The following is a 24,382-nucleotide window of genomic DNA, read 5'->3' as shown; positions in this document are numbered from 1 at the left end:
GTCTCTCCCCTGAAGACTTCCCCATGATACACACATGCAAAAACTCCTTGTTTTCCTCTCCCTGTTCTCCAAAGCTCCTGTATGCTGAGCTTCAGGAAGCAGCTACAGAGAGTTAGTGGCTGCTCGCTCTGCTCCTCCCAACCAAGTCGGTATCCCACTTCTTATCTATTTAGGTACAGTTCAAGTGTATTCAGAAATTATATTCAAAAATCAAAAGCCTGAATAATAGTAGATTGGCAAACTATTTCAGTGCTCATTGTCTTAACATCAAAAATCCAATTTCAGTCATTCTACATTTAAAGTACAAGTAAACTCATTTTTAAAATTGAGAGGGAGGTGTTACCAGGCCCCCTGGTAAGTTTCTTTGAATGGTTTCATGTTTTTTCTTATTCACAGATTAGATTTTAGGTGGTCACTCAAAAGACAGAAAGTAGATGTGCACCTAGAATGGAAGATGATAGGATGTTACTTGTAAATGAGACAATGAGGCATCACAAATGTGAAGCATTTGCTATGAGTATATCTTTACAATGAAGTTTTTTGTGAGTTTTTCGGGCTATGTGGCCATGTTCTAATAGAGTTTCTTCCTGACATTTCACCAGGTTTGCATGCTGGACGAAGTATGAATAGATCTGATGACCCAGGTCTAAATCTGCCTGGCCCCTTTCATGGTAATGACATATTCATACACCTCATTTAGTATTATTTGATAACTTTTCTGACACTGCTGATCCTAATTATTTTTCATTTAGCTGTCCAGTATAATTAAATTAGCAAGTGCATTGCCAGAATCTGAAATTGCCTTTAATGACTAAATTGTGCATTATGAGTACTCTTGTCTGAGACGTTCTGTGTCATGAAGACGTGCATTTGAAGTTATTTGCTTTGTTCACTGTACGTAGAATGTAGCATCTCTAGACGTTACACAGCAATAGACAAACTTCACCTTCAAGCACATTGGGTGCATTTCTCTTAGTTTTATCTGAAACACATGTCCTTTTGCAGAGGAAGTAATCCTGGCTGTGAATCAGCCATGTAACTACTTGACCTACAAAAATATAACCAGCCTCTGCTAGGTGGTAATCAGATGACTTATAGGAGTCATGGGGATGTACGTCTAATGAAAGGGCTTTAAAAAGAGCTTCAGAGTTCTGTTGGATCACACCAAGGATCCATCTACATCACCATTCTATTTTCAGCTGTGTCAAAACAAATACACCAGGGAAACCCACAGCAAAAGATGAAGGTGACATCCTCAGATATAAAAACTCATATTGCCTCCAAACATGGAGCTCCCATTTAGCTGCCATAGCTCATGCCAGCCCTCCTCAACCTATTGTCCTCAGAGCATTTAGAGAACAACTCCTGTAAGATCTAACCAGCATAACAAATGGTCAAAAATTACTGGAACTGTAGCCAGAACATCTGGATTCACATTCTCCTAGTCTAGCTTTCCCCAACTAGGCACTTTCCAGATGTTTTGAACTACAACAAAGGATGCAAAAAGGTATGAAAAACAGTTTTTCTCTTCCATGAAAAATATGAACATAATGCATGCATTTTCCTGTGTGTTTTTCTTAATTTATACACCTTTGTATGCACTATTCAAAGGTACACATGTTGAACTGTATGCATTTATTGACTCATAATACAAAAAGGGAGAGGAAGGAAAAAAAAGTCTGGTGCTTACAGTTTCTTCCCAAATGTTGGAAAAGCAAAAGTTCTGTGCATCCTTGGTATTAATTTTCCAATATCAAACTAAACATGCACTCCTTTCCCACCTAACCACAACAAACCCTCCACCAGGACTGCTTTATAGCCTAGCACATCTGGATTGAGCCAGATTGGAGAAGTCTGCATTTTTCTAATTCCTTTTTTAAACCATCAGAATCTGAGGTCATAAGCAATTCCATAATTTGGAAACGAATCCCAAAAAGCCAATGATGGGCTGCATGCCAATGAAAATGTTTCCTTTGTCTTGTGCAGTTTGTTCCATTAGGCAGCCCTGATCAACTAACTACCACATATCCAGATTGCCCAGAATAAAGGAGCCAGTCCAAATGTTTGTCATATAATGGATACAATAGCTACATACGCACTGCAGAAATAATCCAGGTTGACACCACTTTAACTACCATGGCTGAATGTTATGGAATCCTGAGATTTGTAATTTGTTGTGGCACCAAATCTCTCTGACAGAGAAGGTTAATGTGTCACAAAACTACAATGCCCAGAATTCCAGAGCATTGAGCCATGGCAGTTAAAGCAGCATCAAACTACATTATTTCTGCAGTCATGTTATATTCTGTTTGTTGTGGCATTACTATTCACTTGAGCTCATTTGCCAGCACCTTTTGACAGCAAGCACCCTCAGCACAGACTGAGCTGGACAGAATGCCTGTGATGCTGTGGCTCATTTGATTAGAGACAGAAGGTTCTTGAGCCTTCACTAGCCCCATAGCCCCCAGGGCAGTTTCAGCAAGGATGTGCCAAGTTGTTCCAGGCATTTTAAGACCAAGCAGGGCTTAAGGGACTCTTGAAAAACACAGATAGACCATTTGCCCAGTTTGCCCCATACTTTAAAAAAATAGTCTTCATGGGAAAGAGTCATTTTCAGAGTCACTTATTATGTAACTCATTGTGAAGGCTCGCTCCCAAAAGTAATTTGCTGCTATTGGCCCTTCACCATCTGCAACCCCACCATTAACTGTCACAATAGAAAAATTACTCACACTTAGTTTAGGAGAGGTTGGATTTAAATGGCTCAGAATGTCACAGTTGAAGATCTAACACTTAAAGGAAGTAATGACAGTTGTGGCCCGAAGATCCTTCCAAGGGGAAACCAGACAAAGGTTAGTGTTGCAGTTTTACTTACAGCTGGCAAGCAACTAGACTGCATATTTCCACAACTGTGATTCAAATATGCAAAAACTCCACTTAATACCAATGATGGGTTCATTACTCTTTACAGACAGGAGAAGAATGGGATAAGCACGCAGGGGTGTGATAATCTTCCCCCAAATAAGGATGGGGAAAGGATGCTTTCCTCCTCTGTCTGATAATCTCCACAGTCTGCACCACCCAAGAACTTCCCCCCTCCCAATAAATATTCTCTGTCTTCTCCTCACCCTCACAGAACATACAGTAAGATCACCACTCACTTGCAACTCCTCACTTCATGCTTAGGAAGTGAAGGTTTTCCTGGGTGGAAGAAAGGAGAAGGTACAAACCAAGCGGCAAAACAAATATGGTTGAGTGCTATGATGTATAAACCATTACTGTCATGATCGCTCTCACTTTTGCCACCTTACTAGCTCAATATGGCATGAGTCCTGTGCTTCCATATGAATCAGGAGTCCTTTTACACTACACATTATAGCACAGCGAATCCACTTTAGATGCCATGGCTGCAGAAATTCTGGAAGTTTTAGTTTTGACAGCTACAAACACTAGAGATATCAGGCTAAGATTTTCAAAGTACCTCTCCCTAAACTGCAAATACCAGGCTTCTATAGGATGGGTGTCCCAGATGAAAACATCCAAGGAGGATTTTGAAGGTGGTGGTGAAGAAGACATACTACATGATATTGACTTCTTGTCCTGCCACAACCAGGCAACCCTACATTTTACTTAAATATTTGAACAGCTATTCTGCAGTTCCATCACACTTGAAAATGTCTCCATTTCAACATTTGATTTATGATTTTCAAAAGCAATTTCTTCTGCTGCTTTCTGGTGCATCCCTTGCTTTAAGTACAGTATTGTCTTAGTCAAAAGGAGGATCACAGAAGCAGTGAGCTATGAATGGAGGGGTTGCTATGCCACCTTGTCTTCACCCCAGCAAAGCAGATCAGATGGATTGTTCCTATCAGACCACTGGAAATGATAATTATGAGTAAAGGAAAAGGGGAGGACAAACTGGTAAAGGAGGGAGATAGCCATGCTCTTCTCTCAACGTACATGACATCAGATATGACCCCCAAATCATACTTTATGGATGGAAAATAATAGCTAACAAACAGTATTGAACCAACACTTTTTATTTTAATTCTTGCAAACAACTATGGTTGGTTTTTGGAAATGGATCTGAAAAAATCATATCCACCAGTATAGCGTTTGAATTACCATAAGGAAAGTGCAATGTCTTGTAGGCAAACAATGCTCCAGAGCAGAGGTGGGGAGATGCAGCAGCCAGTGATCCTTCCAAATCCCACTTCTGTGACCCCAGAAGCCTATAGATGTGGAACGGAAACAGAAGCCACCATAAAAAAAAAAAGGGGGGGGGGAGAAAAAAGAAAAAGAAAGGAAAAGAAAACCTCACTCCTCCACCTTAGCAAGATTGTTGAAACATTACCCTGGCCCCACAACACTTAACCCACTGTATCCTGTTTATTGTCTATCACGTGGAAATTGCCAGAGCAAAGAAAGACTACCCTGTAGTCTTCCAAGATAGTTACAAAGCAGCTAAGTGGAGATGACTCAGCAAATGAGTCAAACTCACATTTGAGCGTGGAGAAAGGTGTGGAGGTGGGTAGTAAGCAGGATTACTAATATATCTGACCACGAGGAATATATTTCTTCTCAGTCCCAATTGTTTGCAATCATTTAGATCTTAAGAGTGAAGTAGAACGCATCCATTTTGTCTCCCTTGTAGGAAATGTTCTATGGGCATGAGTTCTTAGTTGTTAGTAATGAGTAATGAGTCATCAGCTCTCCACAGTTCCCAGAGGAGGGAGGGAAGGGAACCCCATGAGAGAAAGTAAGTGGGGGTAAACCATCCCTGACCTGGATCAGGGAATAGTCTTAATATTGACAGACTTTTAGAACTCAGAGTCTTTGAAACGTGCTTTTAGTTTTCCAATATCTTTTGTCCACAACCCAATTTAATTAAAAGGAACTTCTCTGTAAGGTGAACCCTGGCCTGTGCTTTACCATAGCTGCAGACTGTGTTGCCTTGGAAACCTTGCCTTTCTTAGGAGTTCAGATGGCCCTGGGTTTGTGTGGCCCGTAAAGGGATGCTGCCCTTAGAAGCTGAGCAGCACAAAACAGCACAAGAAGGAGAAGACTGGGAGGCTTGCTGAGCAAATTGTTTCTCAAGTTTGCTCCAGCAGCTGGTTAATTAAACAACTCCCATTCCAAGGCAGATGGTACAAGGTTTGTGTGTTACTCCATTACCACACTGAAGTATAAATGTCATTCCTAAGGTAGTGTTGCATTGTAGAGCAGAAATATATTTGCCATGGACCAAAGCATCTAGCTAAAACATCCTGACTGGAGTTCAGGACATGAGCATTTTCCTGCAGCAAAAAGATATTTACTATGTGTATGTAAATCCATATATATACAGTGATTGAGAGAAATATCTAACAAACCATTAAGATGTCAGTTGAATAGGTTTGAATAAGAAAAAAGCTGGCATCCTGCATTTCCTGCAGATCCATAACCACTCTGTATTCACAACCACGACACTATTGCCATGATGATAAATGCCTCCTAAAACACATCTTCACAGTATACAAAAGTTAAAAAAACAAACTATCATGAAATTAAAACCAGTTAAAATATACATTGTTGCAAGAAAAAAACCTAATAAAAGTCTAGGACTATTGCCTGCACTGTTTGCAAAATGGCAGCTTCAAAAAGATGTTCAATAGTTTATGATAGTGTGCCACAGCAGCCACTTTGTTATACTGGTCTTCCTCATGGAAAACAGTGATAAGGTCTGTTGTGCACTCCTAATCCACAAGAACATGCTCCAGGACATAATGTACATAATGTGCCATTCACATATTATGTGTAGCTATAACAAATCAGAGTGTGGTACTCTTCACATGTAGCCATGTTTCTTAGTATGTGTCTTCAAATGGTTTCCAACTTATGGAAACCCTAAGGCGACCATATCACAAGGTTTTATTGGCATGATTTGTTTAATGGCAGTTTGCCTTTGCCTTCCTCTGAGGCTGCAAGAATGTGACTTGCCCAATATCACTGAGTGGGCTTCCATGGCCAAACAGAAAATCAAATCCTGATCTCCAAATTCATAAAACCATGTAGGAGCTACTTTTCCACAATGTCATGCACCATCATACTGTGTGATGAATGGTTGCATGCAAATGATAAAACTTTGTGGGCTGGGCTGGATAGATTACAAGGGTCTTTCCCTGTAAGCAATGTGAGCTGAGACTTGTTGGAACCTTTCACATTACACAATAATAGCACTATGATTACACTACAAATTGGCAAAAGTACTTCTTTCCCATCTGGATCATATACCCTTGAAGGAGTGCAAGGAAAGGGGAGCTAGTCTAACCCCTCATAAGGAAGTGTTTTAACAAGGCAACATTTAAGCAAATCATGGAATCACAGAATGATAAAATCATAGAGTTGGAAGAGACCACAAGGGCCATCCAGTCCAACCCCATTCTGCCATGCAGGAAATCCAAATCAAACCATCCCTGACAGATGGCTATCCAGCCTCTGTTTAAAGACCTCCAGGGAAGGAGAGTCCACTACACTCCGAGGAAGAGTGTTCCACTGTTGAACAGCCTTTACTGTCAGGAAGTTCCTCCTAATGTTGAGGTGGAATCTCTTTTCCTGTAGCTTGTATCCATTGTTCCAGGTCCTGTTCTCTGAAGCAGCAGAAAACAAGCTTGTTCCCTCCTCAATATGACATCCCTTCAAATATTTAAACAGGGCTATCATATCACCTCTTAACCTTAACAATGTTTTTGTTGAAAGTGGTTTTGCATCATTTTGTACTCTTTCACAGCATGAATGACTGGAAATGGCTATATTATTTCAGTAAGAAAAACCCTCTCTCTTTGAATAATTATTTATTATTATTCTTTATTTATACAGCGCTGTAGATTTGCACAGCGCTGTACATACAAACAATAAATAGATAAGAGTAAACCTGCCTATGGCGTACAATCTAAGAAATAATAGGATAATACATATAAAATACATAGCAATACAGGAAATACAGGAATGAAGCAGCCCTATTCAAAACACCAGAACCTGGGAACATTACTGTCTTGGACCATGACTCCTAGAATTACCCACCCTGTCCCCCTCCCCAAAATTGATCCCTGTAGTCAAAAAATGTAGCACCACCCAGGGTGTGCAAAATGTACTGATTGGCCCACATCTAGGAAATACCTTCATGATACAGTGAGTTATCAAATGATTTCAGTGCTTGGTGTTTTAATAAAAAAAATGCTAGAATGATAAATTCTCCAGTACAAATCACTAATTGTGGCAATGGGGTTGGCATTATCTTGTGGTTAGGAAAGGAAAGTTCAATTAAGCAGTGTGATTAATAATGGCAATAAGGGCAGGCTTGAAATGTTTTAAAATGGATTTTAATTGAAGCTATCTTCTATTCAGTTCCTTTTTTTAAAGAAATGTTCACTGTGGAGGAATTAACTCAAAAGTGACAACCTTATCCATGCAAAGAGACATTTTTGTCCTTTATGCACAGTCATATAACAAAGCAATTGTCTCTCCATATCCATGGATTTGTCATCCATAGATTTAACTTGGAAATATTCAAAATAAATAAATAAATTTCTGATTGCACACCTTGATTTTGCCATTTAATATAAGGGATACCATTTTACTATGCCACTCTATTTAATGGGACTTGAGCATCCAAGGATTTTGGTATTTGTGGAGGGTCTTGGAATCAAACCGCAACAGATACCAAGGGCCCACTGTAAATGTGTAACAAGAGAATAAATATAGGCTGAGCTTCTGAATCATACACATAGTCACAGCATAGTGGCTACTGTCACCTGATCTGTCCTCCAAAACCTTCTTTAAAATCCAGCTAGCTGCACCAAGGGGCTGCAGGTCTGATGAGTGGCATGATGAAGGATGACATGTGCAGCCACCTCCTGCCACTGATCAACAGTGCATGGAGTAGAAGCAGGAATCCCTGCAGGGGTCTGTTGCAACTCCTCAGTGTGCTGCCAGTCAATGGCAGAAGGTGGCTGGACATAAAATCATAGAATCATAGAATGCTACATTCCTAGAGTTGGAAGAGACCACAAGGGCCTTCCAGTCCAATGCCCTGCCATGCAAGAATACACAATCAAAGCCCCCATGACAGATAGCCATCCAGCCACTGTTTAAAAACCTCCGAAGAAGGAGACTCCACCACACTCCACCATCGAACACCTCTTACCATCAGGAGCTTCTCCCAAATGTTTAGGTGGAATATCTTTTCCTGTAGCTTGAAACCATTCATCTGCACTTTAATCTCTGGAGCAGCAGAAAACAGGTTTGTCATCCTTTAGTGCCCTGCTGACCAGCATCCAGAAATCCATTCCTCAGTGCAGCTGGATGGGTTTTAGGGAGAATTTTAGAGGCATTTATGCTGTTGCCATACTAACCACGATCACAAATGTGAATATGGATGCATCTACACTGCAGAAATATTGCACTTTGACACCACTTTAACTCCCATGGCCCCATCACACAGAATCCTTGGTTTTGTGGGGCACCAGAACTCTTTGACAGAGGCTAAAGACCTTGTCAAACTTAAAATCTCAGGATTCCATAGAATGGAGCTACATCACTTATGGTGGTGTCAAACGTCATTGTTTCTACAGTGTAGGTGCACCCTAAGAAACAAATACAAGATCATAGGTCTAACTTAAAAACATTGTAACTGACAATAGGCACATCCAGGCTAATTGAAAAGTCCCTGATTTTATTCCTTTCTTTCCAATTTTATATTTCCTCCCACCCTGAGGCCTTGCCATTAACAACAGAACAATATACAGATTAACATGGAAATCACTCCTCCTTACCCAGAGTCACACAGTATATATACAGTATACCCAACTCTCTTCCATGCTAGTATTCTCTGCAGCCACAGATGCTGGTGAAACATCAGGAATAAACTCTTCTAGAACATGGCCACATAGCCCAAAAACTCCCCAAAAAAACTACATTTGCAGACTGCTTAGGTGGTATGAAGTGGTATATAAATGAAGCTGCCTTTGCCCTTGATGAGGAAGCCTGGGGATGGAAGAGAGGAAGGGCAAATGTGAAGCCTTCCTGGCTGCTCAGGAAGGATGCCTGGCAACAGAGCAGCAGCAGGAGCAAAACACATGGTCTTCCCAGCTGCTTCGTCAACAGGCTGCCTCCTTGGGAAGGAAGCCCAGTAACGGAGGATCAGGAGAGGTGAATGTGCCCCTTCTATCCCCTCCCGCTGCTTCACTTGAACTATCAGTGTGACGCAGTGGCTGGAAAAGGGAGGCAAGGGACTTCACTGCCAGGCGGCAATCCTTCCAAAATCTGGCTGGGAAGCAGATGACTGGGTGGCAGGGGAGGGGGCAAGCAACAGAATTAGTGGGCCAGGCCACTGCACCTCCCCCCATTGAGGTCCCTCCACACTGGGTGAAGCCATAGCTAGTGACACCACTGATAACAATGTCCAGGTTTCCAAGATAATGGACAAGATCTGTCATAGTAACTACATGTAATAGTGGCATGCCCCCCCAAACCTAATTTTTCATCCCAGTAGTGCTTAAATTAAAAGGTTTCTGGGGTCCTTCTGATTGGAGTGCTGGGAAATAATATCTATGCTGCCCTTTGGGTAATGGGATACAGGCAGTTGGAAGGATTCCTTCGAGTTTCTTCTCATTGTGCCCTTGACCAGTAGAGCACTGCGGATATATTTTCCCAGCACCCTGATCACAGTGCATTGGGAATCCTTTAGGTCATTAGAATCATAGAATCATAAAAGTGTAGAGTTGGAAGAGACCACAAGGGCCATCCAGTCCAACCCACTGCCATGCAGGAACCCTCCTTCGAAGCATCCCTGACAGATGGCCACCCAGCCTCTGTTTAAAGACCTCTAAGGAAGGAGACTCCACTACTCTCCATTGAGGGAGTGTGTTCCACTGTCGAACAGCCATTACTGTCAGGAACTTCCCACTAATGTTGAGCTGGAATCTCTTTTCCTGTAGCTTGCATCCATTGTTCTGGGTCCTGTTCTCTGGAGCAGCAGAAAACAAGCTTGTTCCCTCCTCAATATGACACCCCTTCAAGTATTTAAATAGGGCTATCATATCACCTCTTAACCTTCTTTTCTCCAGGCTAAACATCCCAAGCTCCCTAAGTCGTTCCTCATAGGACATGGTTTCCAGACCCATCACCTTTTTAGTCGCCCTCCTTTGGACATGCTCCAGTTTCTCAACGTCCTTTTTGAATTGTGGTGCCAAGAACTGGATACAATATTCCAGGTGGGGCCTGACCAAAGCAGAATACAGTGGCACTATTACGTCTCTTGATCTAGACACTATATTTTATTGATGCAGCCTAAAATTGCATTGGCCTTTTTAGCTGCCGCATTACACTGTTGACTCATGTTCAACTTGTGGTCTACTTGGACTCCTAGATCCCTTTCACATGTAGTCTTGTTCAGCCAGGTGTCCCCCATCCGATATCTGTGCATTTCATTTTTCTGCCCTAAGTGCAGTACCTTACATTTCTCTGTGTTAAAATTCATTTTGTTAGCTTTGGCCCAGCTTTCTAGTCTATTCAGATCATTTTGAATTTAGATCCTGTCCTCTGGAGTATTAGCTATTCCTCCTAATTTGGTGTCATCGGCAAATCTGATAAGTATGCCCCCAATTCTGTCATCCAAGTCATTGAATAGCACTGGGCCCAGGACAGAGCCCTGTGGGGCCCCTCTGGTCACTTCTCTCCAGGATGAAAAGGAGCCTTTGTTGAGCACCCTTTAGGTTCAGTCGGTCAACCAATGACAAATCCATGTAACAGTTACCTTGTCTAGCCCACATTTTACAAGCTTGTTTGCAAGAAATGTCATGGAGAACCCTGTCAAAGGCCTTACTGAAATCAAGATATACTATATCCACAGCATTCCCTTCATCTTCCAAGCTGGTAATTTTATCAAAGAAAGAGATAAGATTTGTCTGGCATGACTTGTTTAATGACCATAAATGTAATAATAATAAATAATATTTTTTTATTTGTATACCGCTTTTCCATCTGATCAAAGCAGTTCACAGCACCATGCAATACAATACAAAACAGTACAATAATCAAGCAATACAATATAACATCAGTTACATCAGCAATATTACACAGTTCAATAAAAATCTCATATGTAAATTCCAAAACTTGCAAGATCACAACTACTGAACTGGATGCCCGCAATATTTTTTTTAAAAAGAATCCCACTGAACATGAACTGATAGTAGCAATATCAACAGTAAGTGCATGCCTGGAGAAAAATACATTATTGAACACTTAAAGGGATTCTTTTGCATCTGTCTTTCGGTTTGGCATTCTTCACACAAGTCACATGAGTATCCTAGGGAGCTTGGTTGCAGAACTAGAATATTTACATGCAGGAAGAGTATGCATAGAGCTGCTTGATTCAAGTCTGGTTGACTTGAGTGATTGAGCCAGCTTCCCTAGATCTTCCTGCAAACCAAATGTTACAACTTTATCAGCTTCTTGTTTCTAACAAGTTTCTAACTGACTTAGGTTTTGGCAAAACCATGATTTACTAGGTTTCTCCTGGTATATGTTGCATTTTGCCATGTCCAAATCATATCAATAAACACTTATAGTACAGATATTATGGATATTCTCTGGTCTGTTATGATACAAACATTTATTTTAGAATATGATTGTGCGGTGTTTTTTTTTCATTGTCTAGGCTTCAGCGATCTAAGCACTCCAACCCAGGACTAATTACCTCCTTCCCCACTTCATCTCAGTCGTGTTTGTATTTACTATGTATTCAGCAAAGCAGAGCCAGACTCTTTCCTTTTCCTCTGTTTCCATCTCTCACCAGGAGAGGAACAATAGAAAAGCCTGGGTGGATGGGGAAACTTGGGAATTGGGTGAAGTAGGAATTAAAGGAATTAATAGTAACAGCTGGCATCCTGTTGGTTATTTATGTCATGATAAACTAATGTTGTTTGTTGTTGTGTGCCTTCAAGTTATTTCTGACTTATGGCGACCCTAAGGTGAAACTATCATAGGGTTTTCTGGGGCTGAGAATGTGTGACTCATCCAAGGTCAGCAAGTGAGTTTCCATCGCTGAGCAGGGAATCAAACTCTGGTTTCCTGGGTCATAGTTCAATGCTCAAATCACTACGTGCATGTAAAAGTGAATTCTGATGTTGCACAATGCTCATATTCTCAGGGGGGAAGCAGAGATGTGGCTGTGTCTCTGGGACCACAGTGCAACCGAGCTAGCAGTGTAGCCATTGTACAACAGTCCCAATGCACAATGTGTCCTGATACATAACATGTCTCAGTACACAATGGGACACATTGTACATCAGGACACATTATTCAATGGGAGCCCTAGTTGTGCAACAGGATATCTTGCACAGTGGTCTGTTGTGCATCATCACAGTTTACTAGCATGGATGTGTATCATGTCAGCAATGTTCTAAAGTGATGCATCATAGGCTAGCCTCTGATGCAAGAACTCAGTCAATAATAACAATGGCCAAGATCCTACAATGCCGACTTAGTTATGAATGCCTAAGTTTTGCCTCCTGCCCCAATCCCAGCCACTCAAACCTACCTTAAAAGCTGGCAGCTGGACCAAATGGTGCAGGTTTGTTCTGTTGGCAATGATGTTTCCAGCCCCCTCCCACCAGTAATCTATGGAGTGATGAGGAATTGTGACAAGGATTTGCTAGTGGGAGGGGGCTGAGTATATCATACTTCTGCATCCTGATTGCCAGCAGATCAGAGCAGTTTCTGTAGTTTAAGGTGGCATTCAGGGGCCACACACAATCATGGCAAATTATTATTATTGTTACTACTACTACTACTACTATTTACTGTGGATGGATCTGTAACTCTAGGTTATGAATCCATAACTGCAATATAAGATGCTAGCCAACAACAACAATAGCTACTGACATAAGCAATCACACCTAATCAGTATGTGGAGCAATGTCTCAAGTTGCTTGCAATGGCTTAACCAAGAGTGCATCTACACCAGTGGTTCCCCCAGCTTTGGTCTTCCAAATGTTTTGGACTTCAGCTCCCAAAATTCCTGAATATTGGCAAAGCTGTCTGGGGTTTCTGGAAGTGGAAATCGAAAACACTTGAAGGATCAAAGTTTGGGAAGAACTGATCTACACTGTTGAAATTATTCAGTTTGATCCTACTTTAACTGCCATGGTCACATCTTACAAAAACCTGGGATTTGTACTTTTCTGAGGCACCAGCACTCTTTGCCAGGGAACACTGAAGGCCTTGTAAAACTACAAATCCCAGGATTCCACAGGATTGAGTTATAGCACTTAAAGTAGTGCCAAACTGCATTATTTCTACAGTGTAGATGCACCTTCAGTCATACTGTAAAACTGAAACCAGTCTTACAGGAAACTTGCTTCAGTTGAGCCTTTGTGATTAGTTTCTTGTGTGCTGAAAACAAGAGTCCTAAAATTGTATCACCAGGCAAACAATGCATCTTAAGAATCAGAATGGTTAAAATAGTTTTTGAAAATTAGGGAATTAGGAAGCATATAGTTTTCTTTTTCCTTTCTTTTTGAAGGTGAAGGTAAAAATCTATTCAGATGGGAAATTAATACCTCATAATATTATCACCACAATTAATGGTAGCTTGGAAAAGTTGCTAAAACTCCCCAAATCCCCCTAGCAGCCCCATCCAGAGGCCATACTAGCTTAACGATTTTGAAAGTTGTAAATAACTTTCTCAAGCTCTGCATTTAATATTCCAGAATCCAGATGGCAGAGGAGCAAAGAGACAGAGATGGGGACAGCAGCTTTATTCAAGGCTTTGTTCTTATTACCAAAATCCTGTGTGATACTCTAAAGCTAAACAAGGCACTTTAGAGGGGGCAACATGAAAAGGGCACTTCAGGGGAAGGATTTGTTTTTAGTCTGACAGATGGCATTGGATTGTGTCTATTCTGATGCTTTGTTCAGGTGCAAGACAATGTCAAGTGTGCCAAGAAAACTGTCAAAGTGTGATTTTGTTTGCCAGTATAATGGCAGACAAAATCTGTGTGAAAGCATAAAGAACTGGGATTGCAAACCCTACAAACTTTGGACCACCCCAAATCACACAGCTAGGCACCCAATAAAGTGTCCTCTAAAAATAGCTTCTTAAAACTGTTTTATTATTTTCTGGAAACTTGTAATGGATTGGCAGCCAAAGGCTCATGGACCAGTACTAGTCCACAGACCACCACTTTGAGTAGTACTGCTTTACAAGATGGAATTGTATCACAAGAAGATCTCTCATGCTGTATGGTAAGTGACAGATGAGTGTATCTTTTAGGGTGGCTGTGGGCTTTATATCCTATTTTCTTATTTCTAATTATCATTCAGGTTCATCACACATTAACAATCATTGGGAAAATAATAATAGTTTGGACTGGAATAATTATTGTTTATCCTGAAGGTGACAGTAACCTGATCATGACTTTGAGCTGCAGGGATGTATACGCAGTGGCGTCACTAAGGTTGGTGTCACCTGGTGTGGTAACTCATTGTGTAACCCCCCACATTGATCTCCTCCCATACCACACACAGACAGAATCCTTAGTAATGTTTTCTGTACTAATTTACTCATAAATCGTAATTCCCATGTAATGGTAATAGTTGTGACATAAACAACTAGCAAAATTAAAACTATGTCTTTAAAATACAATATCATACACAGAGAATAAATGTGCTTACATATACATAGTTTCATGTGGTGAAAATTTGTTAAAATGTGATGTTTTTTTAGATTGTACGCTGTAGGCAGGTTTTATCTGTATCTTGGTTGATGACTATGTAAAGCGCTGTGTAAACCTGCTATATAAATAAACAACAACAACAACAATAATAATAATGTTCGAGGAGCAGTGCTGTCACCCCCCTTAGGGTGTCATCTGGTGCAGTCTGCACCCCCTGCATCCCCTAGTGGTGCCACTGCCAGACGTTAGTTCCTACATAGTTTTACTGTGTTCTGGTTCAAACTTCCATGCAGATATCAAATTGGGAACTAGTAAGCAATTCCAGCATCATACTCTGGAGGCCACTCAGAGGTTCTTTGTGTATGATGTGTTTGGAAAGGTTAACAAACAAAATGTATGCTATAGCAAGATGATGGTTAGTGGCCATATTTGCAATACTTGTAAAATGCTACAACATAATCAGGATTGTTGTTTTTGTGGTTCACAAAAGGAATGCAGGCGAGTCAGAACAATGTAAGGTCGTGCTTCTTCAGCTCAGGCAACTGTGTTGGAAGGACAGCTGAAGGTCTGGGGTGTATCAAAAAATCTAAACATTTCTATTGTTCCGGCCTATTTTCTTGTATGTCCCAGTACCAGCTGCAAAATTTTATTCTCTCCCTTGAGTGGGTTTCTTTTGAAATCTCAAGACATATGAGAATATCAGAATGCCTTTCTCTTTTCTCCCTTATTGTTTTTAACTTTTTAAAAAAGCATTATAGTGCTATAATGCATCGGTGTGCACCAGTGAAATGGCATTTTTGCGCTGTAACTCAAAGATTGTTTAAAAAAATAACCAGGAGAAAATTTCAACCATAGGGCCCCTTCAGCAAATCATCTCTCTGTTTTTGTTTTTGTTTTTTTTTTTAAAAAATGGTGGAGCCCTAAATGTAGATCCAACACACACACACACACACACACACACACACACACACCACAAACGCCCCCCTGAAAGAATGGAATGAGAGAATATGGAGGTGGCTACAAGTAACAGAACCTGGTGACCTTCAAGAACTTATATAACAAGAACTCATGCTTCTTTAGACCAATCTGGGAGAGCCTTATATTTTATAGTTTGTGCAAATATGTCAGTGAAAACCCAAGCAGCTTTCTTCCTAATATATAGCTTGTTGTTGTGTGCCTTCAAGTCATTTCTGGCTTATGGTGACCCTAAGGCAAACCTATCATGTGGTTTTCTTGGCAACTTTCTTCAGAGGGGTTTGCCATTGCCATCCTCTGAGGCTGAGAGAGTGTGATTTGCCAGTGTGTTCACATGTCCAAGGTGGGATTTGAATCCTGGTCTACAAAGTCATAGTCCAACACTCAAACCACTACGCCACATTGGCATGGATACTATAATAGTTACCACATTTTGTGCTCTCTCGTGCCTTACATTGTTGTTGTTTTTAACTGCCATCAGGTCAACTTCACCTTATGGTGAGCCTTTGAATGAAAGACCTTCAAGTCACTCTACTACCAACTGTTCTGCTTAGCTCTTGCAGATTCATGCCGTGGCTTCTCTGATTGAATCTATCCATCTAGAATGTGGTCTTCCTCTTTTCCTATTGACCTAAACTTTATCAGACATTATAGTCTTTTCTAGCTAATCCTTCCTTCTCATGATATCCCCAAAATACAACCTCAGTTTAATCATCATGGCTTCCAGGGAGAGTTCAAGCTTGATTTGCTCTAGGACCCATTTATTGGTGTTTTTATCTGTCTGGGGTATCTACAGATCTCTTCTCCAGCACCACATTTCAAATTAGTTGATTTTCTTCCTTTCAGTTTTCTTCACTGTCCAACTAGCAAATTGAGTGAGATGGCTAACCCAGGCAACAAATCTTCAAGAAAGAAGAACAAATTTTAGGTTTTTAAAACTTTTTTACTATTGTATTTTTACTGCCGTGGATGAGAAGAAATCCTTGTGGGGTTTTCTGGCTGGCTTTGCGTACCATACATTTTGAGGTAGGTGAGTGGAGTATGACATTTTTCTCCTCTGCCCCAGCTTCAACTGGTGCTTATAGCCAGTCCAGTGTAACTTCTGTCCTGGAAATAGGAGGGTATCTGTTTACTGCTTCAGGCAAGAAAACATCTTGGGCCTTCCCTGCACCTGTCTTACATTAATAGTAGCTGAAAGAAATACATCACATCACATCTCAGGTAAATGTTGTGCACTGTATTATGGGAAAGGTTATAATTTTTATTGGTACCCTCATGTTAGTGTCAGGTACTTCTGTCCTGATGTTAAATATTGTATTCAGGTAAATGTTGTATTCAGCCTGAGTATGAAACTCATGCATCAGCTGAAATACAGCCCTTTGACCCTTATCCAGGTAAATGGAGCATTTTACTCCTCCAGGGTCACATTTTGTGGCTGGATTAACACATAAACAGATGTATAAAGTAGTCACTTTGCTACATTGACATCAGGAGCACAAAAAACAATTCACCCGAGACTCTGTATTTTTTTTTTATATTAAACAGTACAGGAATACCTGGCAACATGTTGAAAAGGTAAGCTTTTGTGCCTGGAAGCTTCCTGAAGCAGCAATTTATCCTCTTGTTTTGGCCAGAAAAAGATCAGTCTATGCAGTGTCATCACTGAATCATTATTCCAATACATCACTGAATGTAATAGTAATAGTTGAGACATAAAGAACTAGCAAAATCAAAATTATACCTTTGAATTACAATATCATATGCACAGCCTAAATGTATTTATGTATACGTATTCCATGTGGCTGAAGTGAAAATTTGGCAAAATGTGATGTTTTCAAAGAAAAAAATAAAAGAACATTAAAAAAATTAAATTTAAAATTAAGACAAACCTGAGGTCTCTCCTTTCTCCTCCTACTATGCCTCATCCCACTCATCTCTTCAACATTTTAAAGGCACACAGGGAAATACCACAGCCCATTTCTGCCCAGAAACAGATGTTTGAGGAGCAGTGGTGTCACTCGCTCCTTAGGGTGTCTCTTGATGTGTTTCACAGCCCCTGTACTCCACTAGTGATGCTAACGAATCTGTGGATCCTGAAAGAGAAATCCTTGGGGGGCCACATGCAGGCTCAGGGTCACACTTAGCATACTTCTGATTCACAATGGACTTTGATACCCAAGCTAGTGGATCTGGGACTTTCTTCCTCCTTTTCTCCCACTGCAGTCGCCTGTGGTGCCAACAAAGTGCTCTATGGCCTGTTACAGACTGCCAAAATAAAGCTGCTTGGGGTCTCTTGGGAGGTGTGCTGTTTAAATGATGCATGCATCCTCAGAATCCGGAAGCTGCACCAAAGCTGCACTCCAGTGCTTAGGAATGGAGTGTGGCTTTGGCGCAACTTCCGGACTCTTAGGACCCATGCGTCATTTAAACAGCATACCTCCAAAGAGACCCCAAGCAGCTTTATTTTGGCAATCTGTAACAGGCCTATATGTTTGTTTGTCTTTAATGTGCACAGGGTGGGATTGGAGCGAAGAGGGGAGATTGCCATTTATGTGGGAAGCAGCAAGCTCCAAAGGAAGTACATTAATGTTGGCTGTATTTTCCTCTTGTTTGGATTTCTAAATCTTGGCTACTAGGTCTATTCAAAATCATGTGAAAATAGTAATAATATCATGATATTAAAGAAAGCAGGGGGTGAGAAATTGTCTGCCTTTGGAGTGTTAAACAGATTGTTTCATATGTTTCTCATGGGGAACATTAAGAAGTGCAGAGACTTTGATTTTATTTGCAATATCTAATTATCCTCTGCCAAGTGGGAGGCAAGGGAAGTTCATATTCCTTTTCAAAGCATTCATTTAGTAGCTACATGTGCTTTTTAATCTTGATCCCAAGTAGCGGTGGTAGCTACATTATTTCATTTTGTTTTGTATGTCATTCCACCCAGTTGTGTCATATCATGGTGAATGATACTGAAGTAGCCATGTTGCTAAAAGGGATGGAGGAGAAAGATGATTGGATAGCCATCAAATAGAAGAAGAAAGGGAAAAGACTCTTGTCTTAACAAGTGTGTAACAGTTATGTGTGCATGCTAGTGCATTTCAAAGAATGTCTGGAACACACTCAGATGTGACCAACTTGAGCCTTCAGTCTCCAACTCTTGTGTGTCTTTTACAAAAGTACTGGATGCTGAGGGCTCAAGCTGATTGTGCCAAAAAGCACCCCAGGAACCTGTGATTTCAACCTTGCTGGATTCAGGATATATTTTTAAATACTTGCTAGAGGTTCCTTTCCCATTTTTCACATCACATTTCGAAAAATGACAAATGGCTAGCTGCAAATATCAAATTCTTCTACTATGATTCTGGTGCTTTTCTCCCCCTCCTGTTCCCCTTCCTTCCCTGCTACTACTACTACTACAATCGGGCTCTTGCATCAAGTGTTTCAAAATCTGTAATAGTTTGCTGCTCTTTTGAGTAACTGAATTCTAAAGGTCTTATACAGTTCCAGTTTCCTTTAGCAAAGAAAGCAATTGGATCTTACAGTGTTTCCCTATTTTCAGATAGCATGAGGGATCAGGTCATGGGTAGGAGACTTTTTAAAAATGCTATTTTGGACTAAATGCTGTACCATCTGATAGAGGCTTAAAATGGAGATCACGCTCCCTGGAGGCTTCTGGGCATTTGCTTTTCCACTTGGGACAGTTTTTGTTTTTGTTTTTAAGTGGATGTGGTTGCATGCATGTGAATGGGAGCCCAAGGGGCTGCAATGGGGTTTTGGTGGACTTCATGGAGCCTGTGGGCTGGACAGTCCCCAGCTTAATTTAGGCAATTATCCACTGCCAGACTGTAAAAGCATCAATTTCTTTCAAAGCAAGGAGTGTGACCTTGGAGTCCATATAAACTCCCCTCCTCCTTCTCATTTGGCAAAAAGACATATGAACCTCTGTTTCACCTCACTAGCTACAATGAAGCCTATTTTCTCTCTCTCTCTCTCTCTCTCTCTCTCTTTCTTTTTGGCTTGTGTAAGGTATGCTTGATAGCTTGATCAAAGAAGCCATGGCCCTGAGTTTGCAAGGCTTGAGCAGGGCTGTTGTGCATGTGCAGATTTGGCTCCAAAGTCTTTAGTGAACAAATATTGCTGAGATCTTAGATCAGCTATTTATTTAAGATACTTAACTAGCAGCCTTGCTGCATTAAAAAAAAAACCCGACAGGCAAACAGAGAGAAGCACATTTGTCTTTCTGTCTCCGCATAACATTGAAGCACTTTCATTCTCTTCCTATGGTAAAAGTGTGGGAGAGGTTGGTAAAAACATCTCTTTTGCAAAATGGATTTTTGCAGCTTGCCAAAAGGGACACTTGCAATCCCCTCCCACAATTTTATGACTGGAAGAGAACAAAAGTGCTTCAACATCATGCGGAGACAGAAAGATAAACACACTTCTGTCCATTTGCCTGCCAGGTTTGTTTTTAATGCGATAAGGCTTTAAGTAGCATCTCTTGGCCAAACCACCTGCTTTACCAGGCAACAGCCACTGAGAGCAATGCAGGTCTGTTCTTTTGACAACTGGGATGCTGCAGACTGATGTTCCCACTCCCTCCCTCCAGAGTTCTTGGTGCAACAAGCTTGATGGCTGTTGCAATTCCTCCTTGCACTGGAGATTCCTGGCAGGTGAAGACTGGAAATGTCAGATTTGCTGTTAGCGTCACCTCAAGTGTGAAATGATTTGAAGGCACAAGGCAACAGTCATGCATCTGTCTTCATTCCATGCTTCTGATGAAATAGACTGAGTGTACAAAAGCATATGCTACAAATATCTTTCTCTCAGTTAGTCTCAAAGGTGCTACAATGTCCCTTCATATGACTTATTTCGTATTTGATTTATACAGTATCTCCTCTTGAGGTATGTTTGAAATGACATCTAAAACAGTGATTCTCAAACTCCGGTCCTCCAAATGTTTTGCACTTCAGCTTCCAGAATCCCTGATCACTGGCCAAACTGATTGCAGCTTCTGGGCGCTGATCTCTAAAGAACCTAAAGGACCAGAGTTTGAGAACCATGGATTTAGAAAACTATTTTTGGTGCTGTTTTAGAACCATTAGAATATCTTCTGGACTGTGATTCACAAGACACAAACTGTGATCAAGCCCTCAAATGTGTTTTAATGAAAGTGACATCTCTGACACAGGGAGGCTATTTTTAAGCACTAATTTCTACTCTTCTTCATAGCCCTCAACCTTTTCTTACTACTTATGTTCCCTTTAAGAAGTTTTTAAAAAGAGTGCCACAGGGCATTCGGATCCAGAACTGCAACAACAATTAAATAATCTCGACTGAAACGATATGCACTTATTTCCAGGTCTGGTAGAAACCAATGGGACTTCCCTTGGTAAAACAAGCAAAAAGTAAAGTATATGGCCAGAATTCACTAAGGTATTTATGGATGTGTAATCTAGAGTTATGCATTCGTGATCACTATGTATAGGAGCATGTCCAGAGGAGGGCAAACAAAATGGTGAAGGGTCTGGAAACCATGCCTATGAGGAGAGACATAGGGAGCTGGGTGTATTTAGCCTGGAGAAGAGACAGTTAAGGGGTGATATGATAGCTCTGTTTAAATATTTGAAGGGGTGCCATAATGAGGATGAAGCAAGCTTGTTTTCTGCTGCTCCAGAGACTAGGACCCGGAACAATGGATGCAAGCTACAGGAAAAGAGATTCCAGCTCAACATTAAGAGGAACTTCCTGACTTCAATGGCTGTTCGACAGCAGAACACACTCTCTCAAAGTGTAATGGAGTCTCCTTCCTTGGAGGACTTTAAACAGAGGCTGGATGGCCATCTTTTGGGAATGCTTTGATTGAGAGTTCCTGCATGGCAGAATAGGGTTGGATTGGATGGCCCTTGGGGTCTCTTCCAACTCTATGATTCTATGTTGGTGGGTTCAGTGCTTTTGATGGCAGGGTCAACCCTTGGGCCTCTTGTGCATAGTGGCTCTTTCTCAACACCCCCAAAGGCCTTGTGGTCACCCCAGCCCCCCATGCCCCCCTCTCTCTGTCTCTCTTTTTGAACCACCCTAGTTTTGGGTGCCTTTTCTCTTCCTCCCTCTTCCTGCCTCCTCCTCCTCCTCCTCCTCCCTCCAGGCCTCCCTCCCTCTCCCTGAGCTCCTGCTCCCTTCCCTCCTTGCTCCCACCTGCTCCCTCTTCTCTCCCTCCCTGGGCATGCCATGCCTCCCTCCCTCCCTCCCTCCCTCCCTCCCTCCCTTGTCCTTGTCCTGCGGGGTCTCCATCTCTCAGGGCTGGAGGTGGGCTTGGAGTCCTGCCCTCCCTCCCTCCCTTGGTCTTTGCGTCAGGCTGGGCGCAGGGCGCCTCCCGCTCTTTCTCCTTCCCTCCCTCCTTCCCTCCTTCATTCCTTCTTTCTCGCCTAAAGGAGGAGGAGCTGGTGGTGCCCCTTGTGCCGCAGCCAGACCCCATGAGAAGCCGCGCTTGAGACCCTCCGGTGGGTAGCCCTCTCTCCCTCTCTTCCTGGGGGCAGCTGGGGGGCGGAGGGGCTCTGGCCAAAGGACGCTGCTTCTCCTGCTGGTGCTTCTGCTGGTGCTGCTGGGCTCCCGAAGGCAGGAGAAGGGCGCTTCAGGTTCAGCACCTTGGAGAGGGCTCCCGGCTTCCTTGGCTCCGGCGTCTCCTCTCTTGCTCTTGCCTGCTCTCCTTGCCTTCGGTAGGTCCCTCTTGGGGGGCTCCCTTCCCTTGGGCCCTCGATAGCTCCCCTCACTTTTCAGTTGTTGGGAGAATACTATAGGCTTCATTTGTGCTCTTTTAACCACGTACTTACTTTTCTTCCTTCCTTCTTTCCTTCCTTTCCCTCTCCTCCTCTTCTTCTCCTTCTTCCTTTTCCTCTTCTTCTTCTTGCCCTTCTTCCTTCTCCCCTCTCCTCCTCCTCTTCTTCCTTCTTCCTCCTCTTCTTCTCCTTCTTCTCTTCTTCTTCCTCCTCTTCTTTTTTCTTTTCTCTTCTCCATCTTCTTCTTTTCCCTTCCTTCTCCTCCTCCTCTTCTTCCTCTTCCTCTTTTTCCTCCTCCTCCTCCTCCTCCTTTTCTTTTTTCCTTCTTTCTCCTCATCCTCTTCTCCTTCTTTTTCTCTTTCTTCTTCTTCTCCCTCCTCCTCCTCTTCGTCTTCCCTCTTCCTCTTCCTCTTCCTCTTCTTCCCCTCCCCCTCTCCTTCTTTTTTTCTTTCCCCTTCTCCCTCTTCTTCTTCTTCTTCCTTCCTCCTCCTTCTCCTCCTCCTCTTCTTCTTCCTGCAGGTGGCTGATCTGGTGGCGGCAGAAATGAACGAAAGTGTTGCCTTGAACGAAAGCAGGGCCCCTGCACCCTGGATTCAAAGCAGCCATGGCAATTCTTCTCTGGAGCTTTCCTCCAGGCTCCCCATCTTTCTCATCAACCCTTGGGATATTATGCTCTGCATCTCTGGGACCATCATTGCCTGTGAAAATGCCATCGTTGTGGCCATTATATTCTACACACCAAACCTGAGGACCCCAATGTTTGTGCTGATTGGGAGCTTGGCCACCGCAGACTTACTGGCTGGAGTGGGACTAATCCTCAATTTTGTTTTCCAGTATGTGATCCAGTCAGAAACCATCAGCCTTATTACCGTTGGCTTCCTAGTTGCCTCTTTCACAGCCTCTGTGAGTAGCTTGTTAGCTATCACAGTCGATCGGTACCTTTCCTTATACAATGCACTGACTTACTACTCTGAGAGGACTGTTCTCTGCATTCATATGATGCTGATAATCACCTGGGGGGTTTCCCTATGCTTAGGACTGCTGCCTGTCTTAGGCTGGAACTGTCTGGAAGATTATTCATCATGCAGTATTGTCAGACCTTTGACCAAAAGTAACGTGACTTTGCTGTCCGCCTCCTTCTTTTTCATCTTCATCCTCATGCTCCACCTGTACATTAAAATCTGCAAAATTGTTTGCAGGCATGCACACCAGATAGCACTCCAGCAGCATTTCCTGACTGCTTCTCACTATGTAGCGACCAAAAAGGGAGTTTCTACTCTTGCTATTATCCTTGGGACCTTTGGAGCCAGTTGGTTACCTTTTGCCATCTACTGTGTAGTTGGAGACTCTCAGTATCCGGCTGTGTACACTTATGCCACACTTCTACCTGCCACCTACAACTCCATGATCAATCCTATCATTTATGCCTACAGGAACCAAGAAATCCAGCGGTCCATGTGGGTTCTCTTTTGCGGCTGCTTTCAGGCTAAAGTGCCCTTTCGTTCAAGATCTCCCAGCGATGTCTGAGTGACTTTATTCTCTGTGTATTTTTGCAAAAACTGACAATCTCCAACTTTTTGTGAATTACAGTGCCTGGTATGAACCAGATCCATGTTGTGAAATTGTTTTGTGGGGGAATGTTTAAACAGTAGCACTTTATATGTATGTGTATTCTTGAGAAAGTGAAAGGCATGGAGCTTTTGGTTGTGTGAACTTAAGCGTAACAAACAAAACAAAACCCAATATGGTTGTCCACAAGATTGTGCATCACATTTGTCAAGTGGAGGCATTCCAAGACTACATAATTATAGCACTTTATTTTTAGCTGCTGAGCTGCCAAACCAGTATTGCCATTTTTTAAAAGGGCAGAAAGAGAGTGAAAGGAAGTGAAATGTCTGGTTACTTTGGGTTGCGAGT

At 42.0% G+C, this 24,382-nt stretch overlaps 1 protein-coding gene across 3 annotated transcripts; it reads left to right on the top strand.

Moving 5' to 3' along the window:
- The first annotated feature begins 599 nt into the window (after nucleotides 1–599).
- Nucleotides 600–24,382, top strand: GPR6 (G protein-coupled receptor 6). Of its 3 annotated transcripts, none has more exons than XM_089528516.1 (2): nucleotides 600–671; nucleotides 22,985–24,382. In XM_089528516.1, the coding sequence occupies exons 1-2, from the start codon at nucleotides 669–671 to the stop codon at nucleotides 23,990–23,992; spliced, it is 1,011 nt and encodes a 336-aa protein (XP_089384642.1). In that variant the 5' UTR covers nucleotides 600–668; the 3' UTR covers nucleotides 23,993–24,382. The 3 variants fall into 3 exon arrangements, with proteins under 3 accessions (XP_089384642.1, XP_089384643.1, XP_089384646.1); XM_089528517.1 differs by lacking the exon at nucleotides 600–671 and adding an exon at nucleotides 22,083–22,189; XM_089528520.1 differs by lacking the exon at nucleotides 600–671 and adding an exon at nucleotides 22,336–22,405.

The sequence above is a fragment of the Sceloporus occidentalis genome, unplaced genomic scaffold (genome assembly GCF_023333645.1).
Source record: "Sceloporus occidentalis isolate IW3139 unplaced genomic scaffold, rSceOcc1.0.p SCAF_6, whole genome shotgun sequence".
Classification (NCBI taxonomy): Eukaryota; Metazoa; Chordata; class Lepidosauria; order Squamata; family Phrynosomatidae; genus Sceloporus; species Sceloporus occidentalis.
The sequence above is the reverse complement of the archived record's forward strand: the minus strand, read 5'-3'. Positions and strand labels throughout refer to the sequence as shown.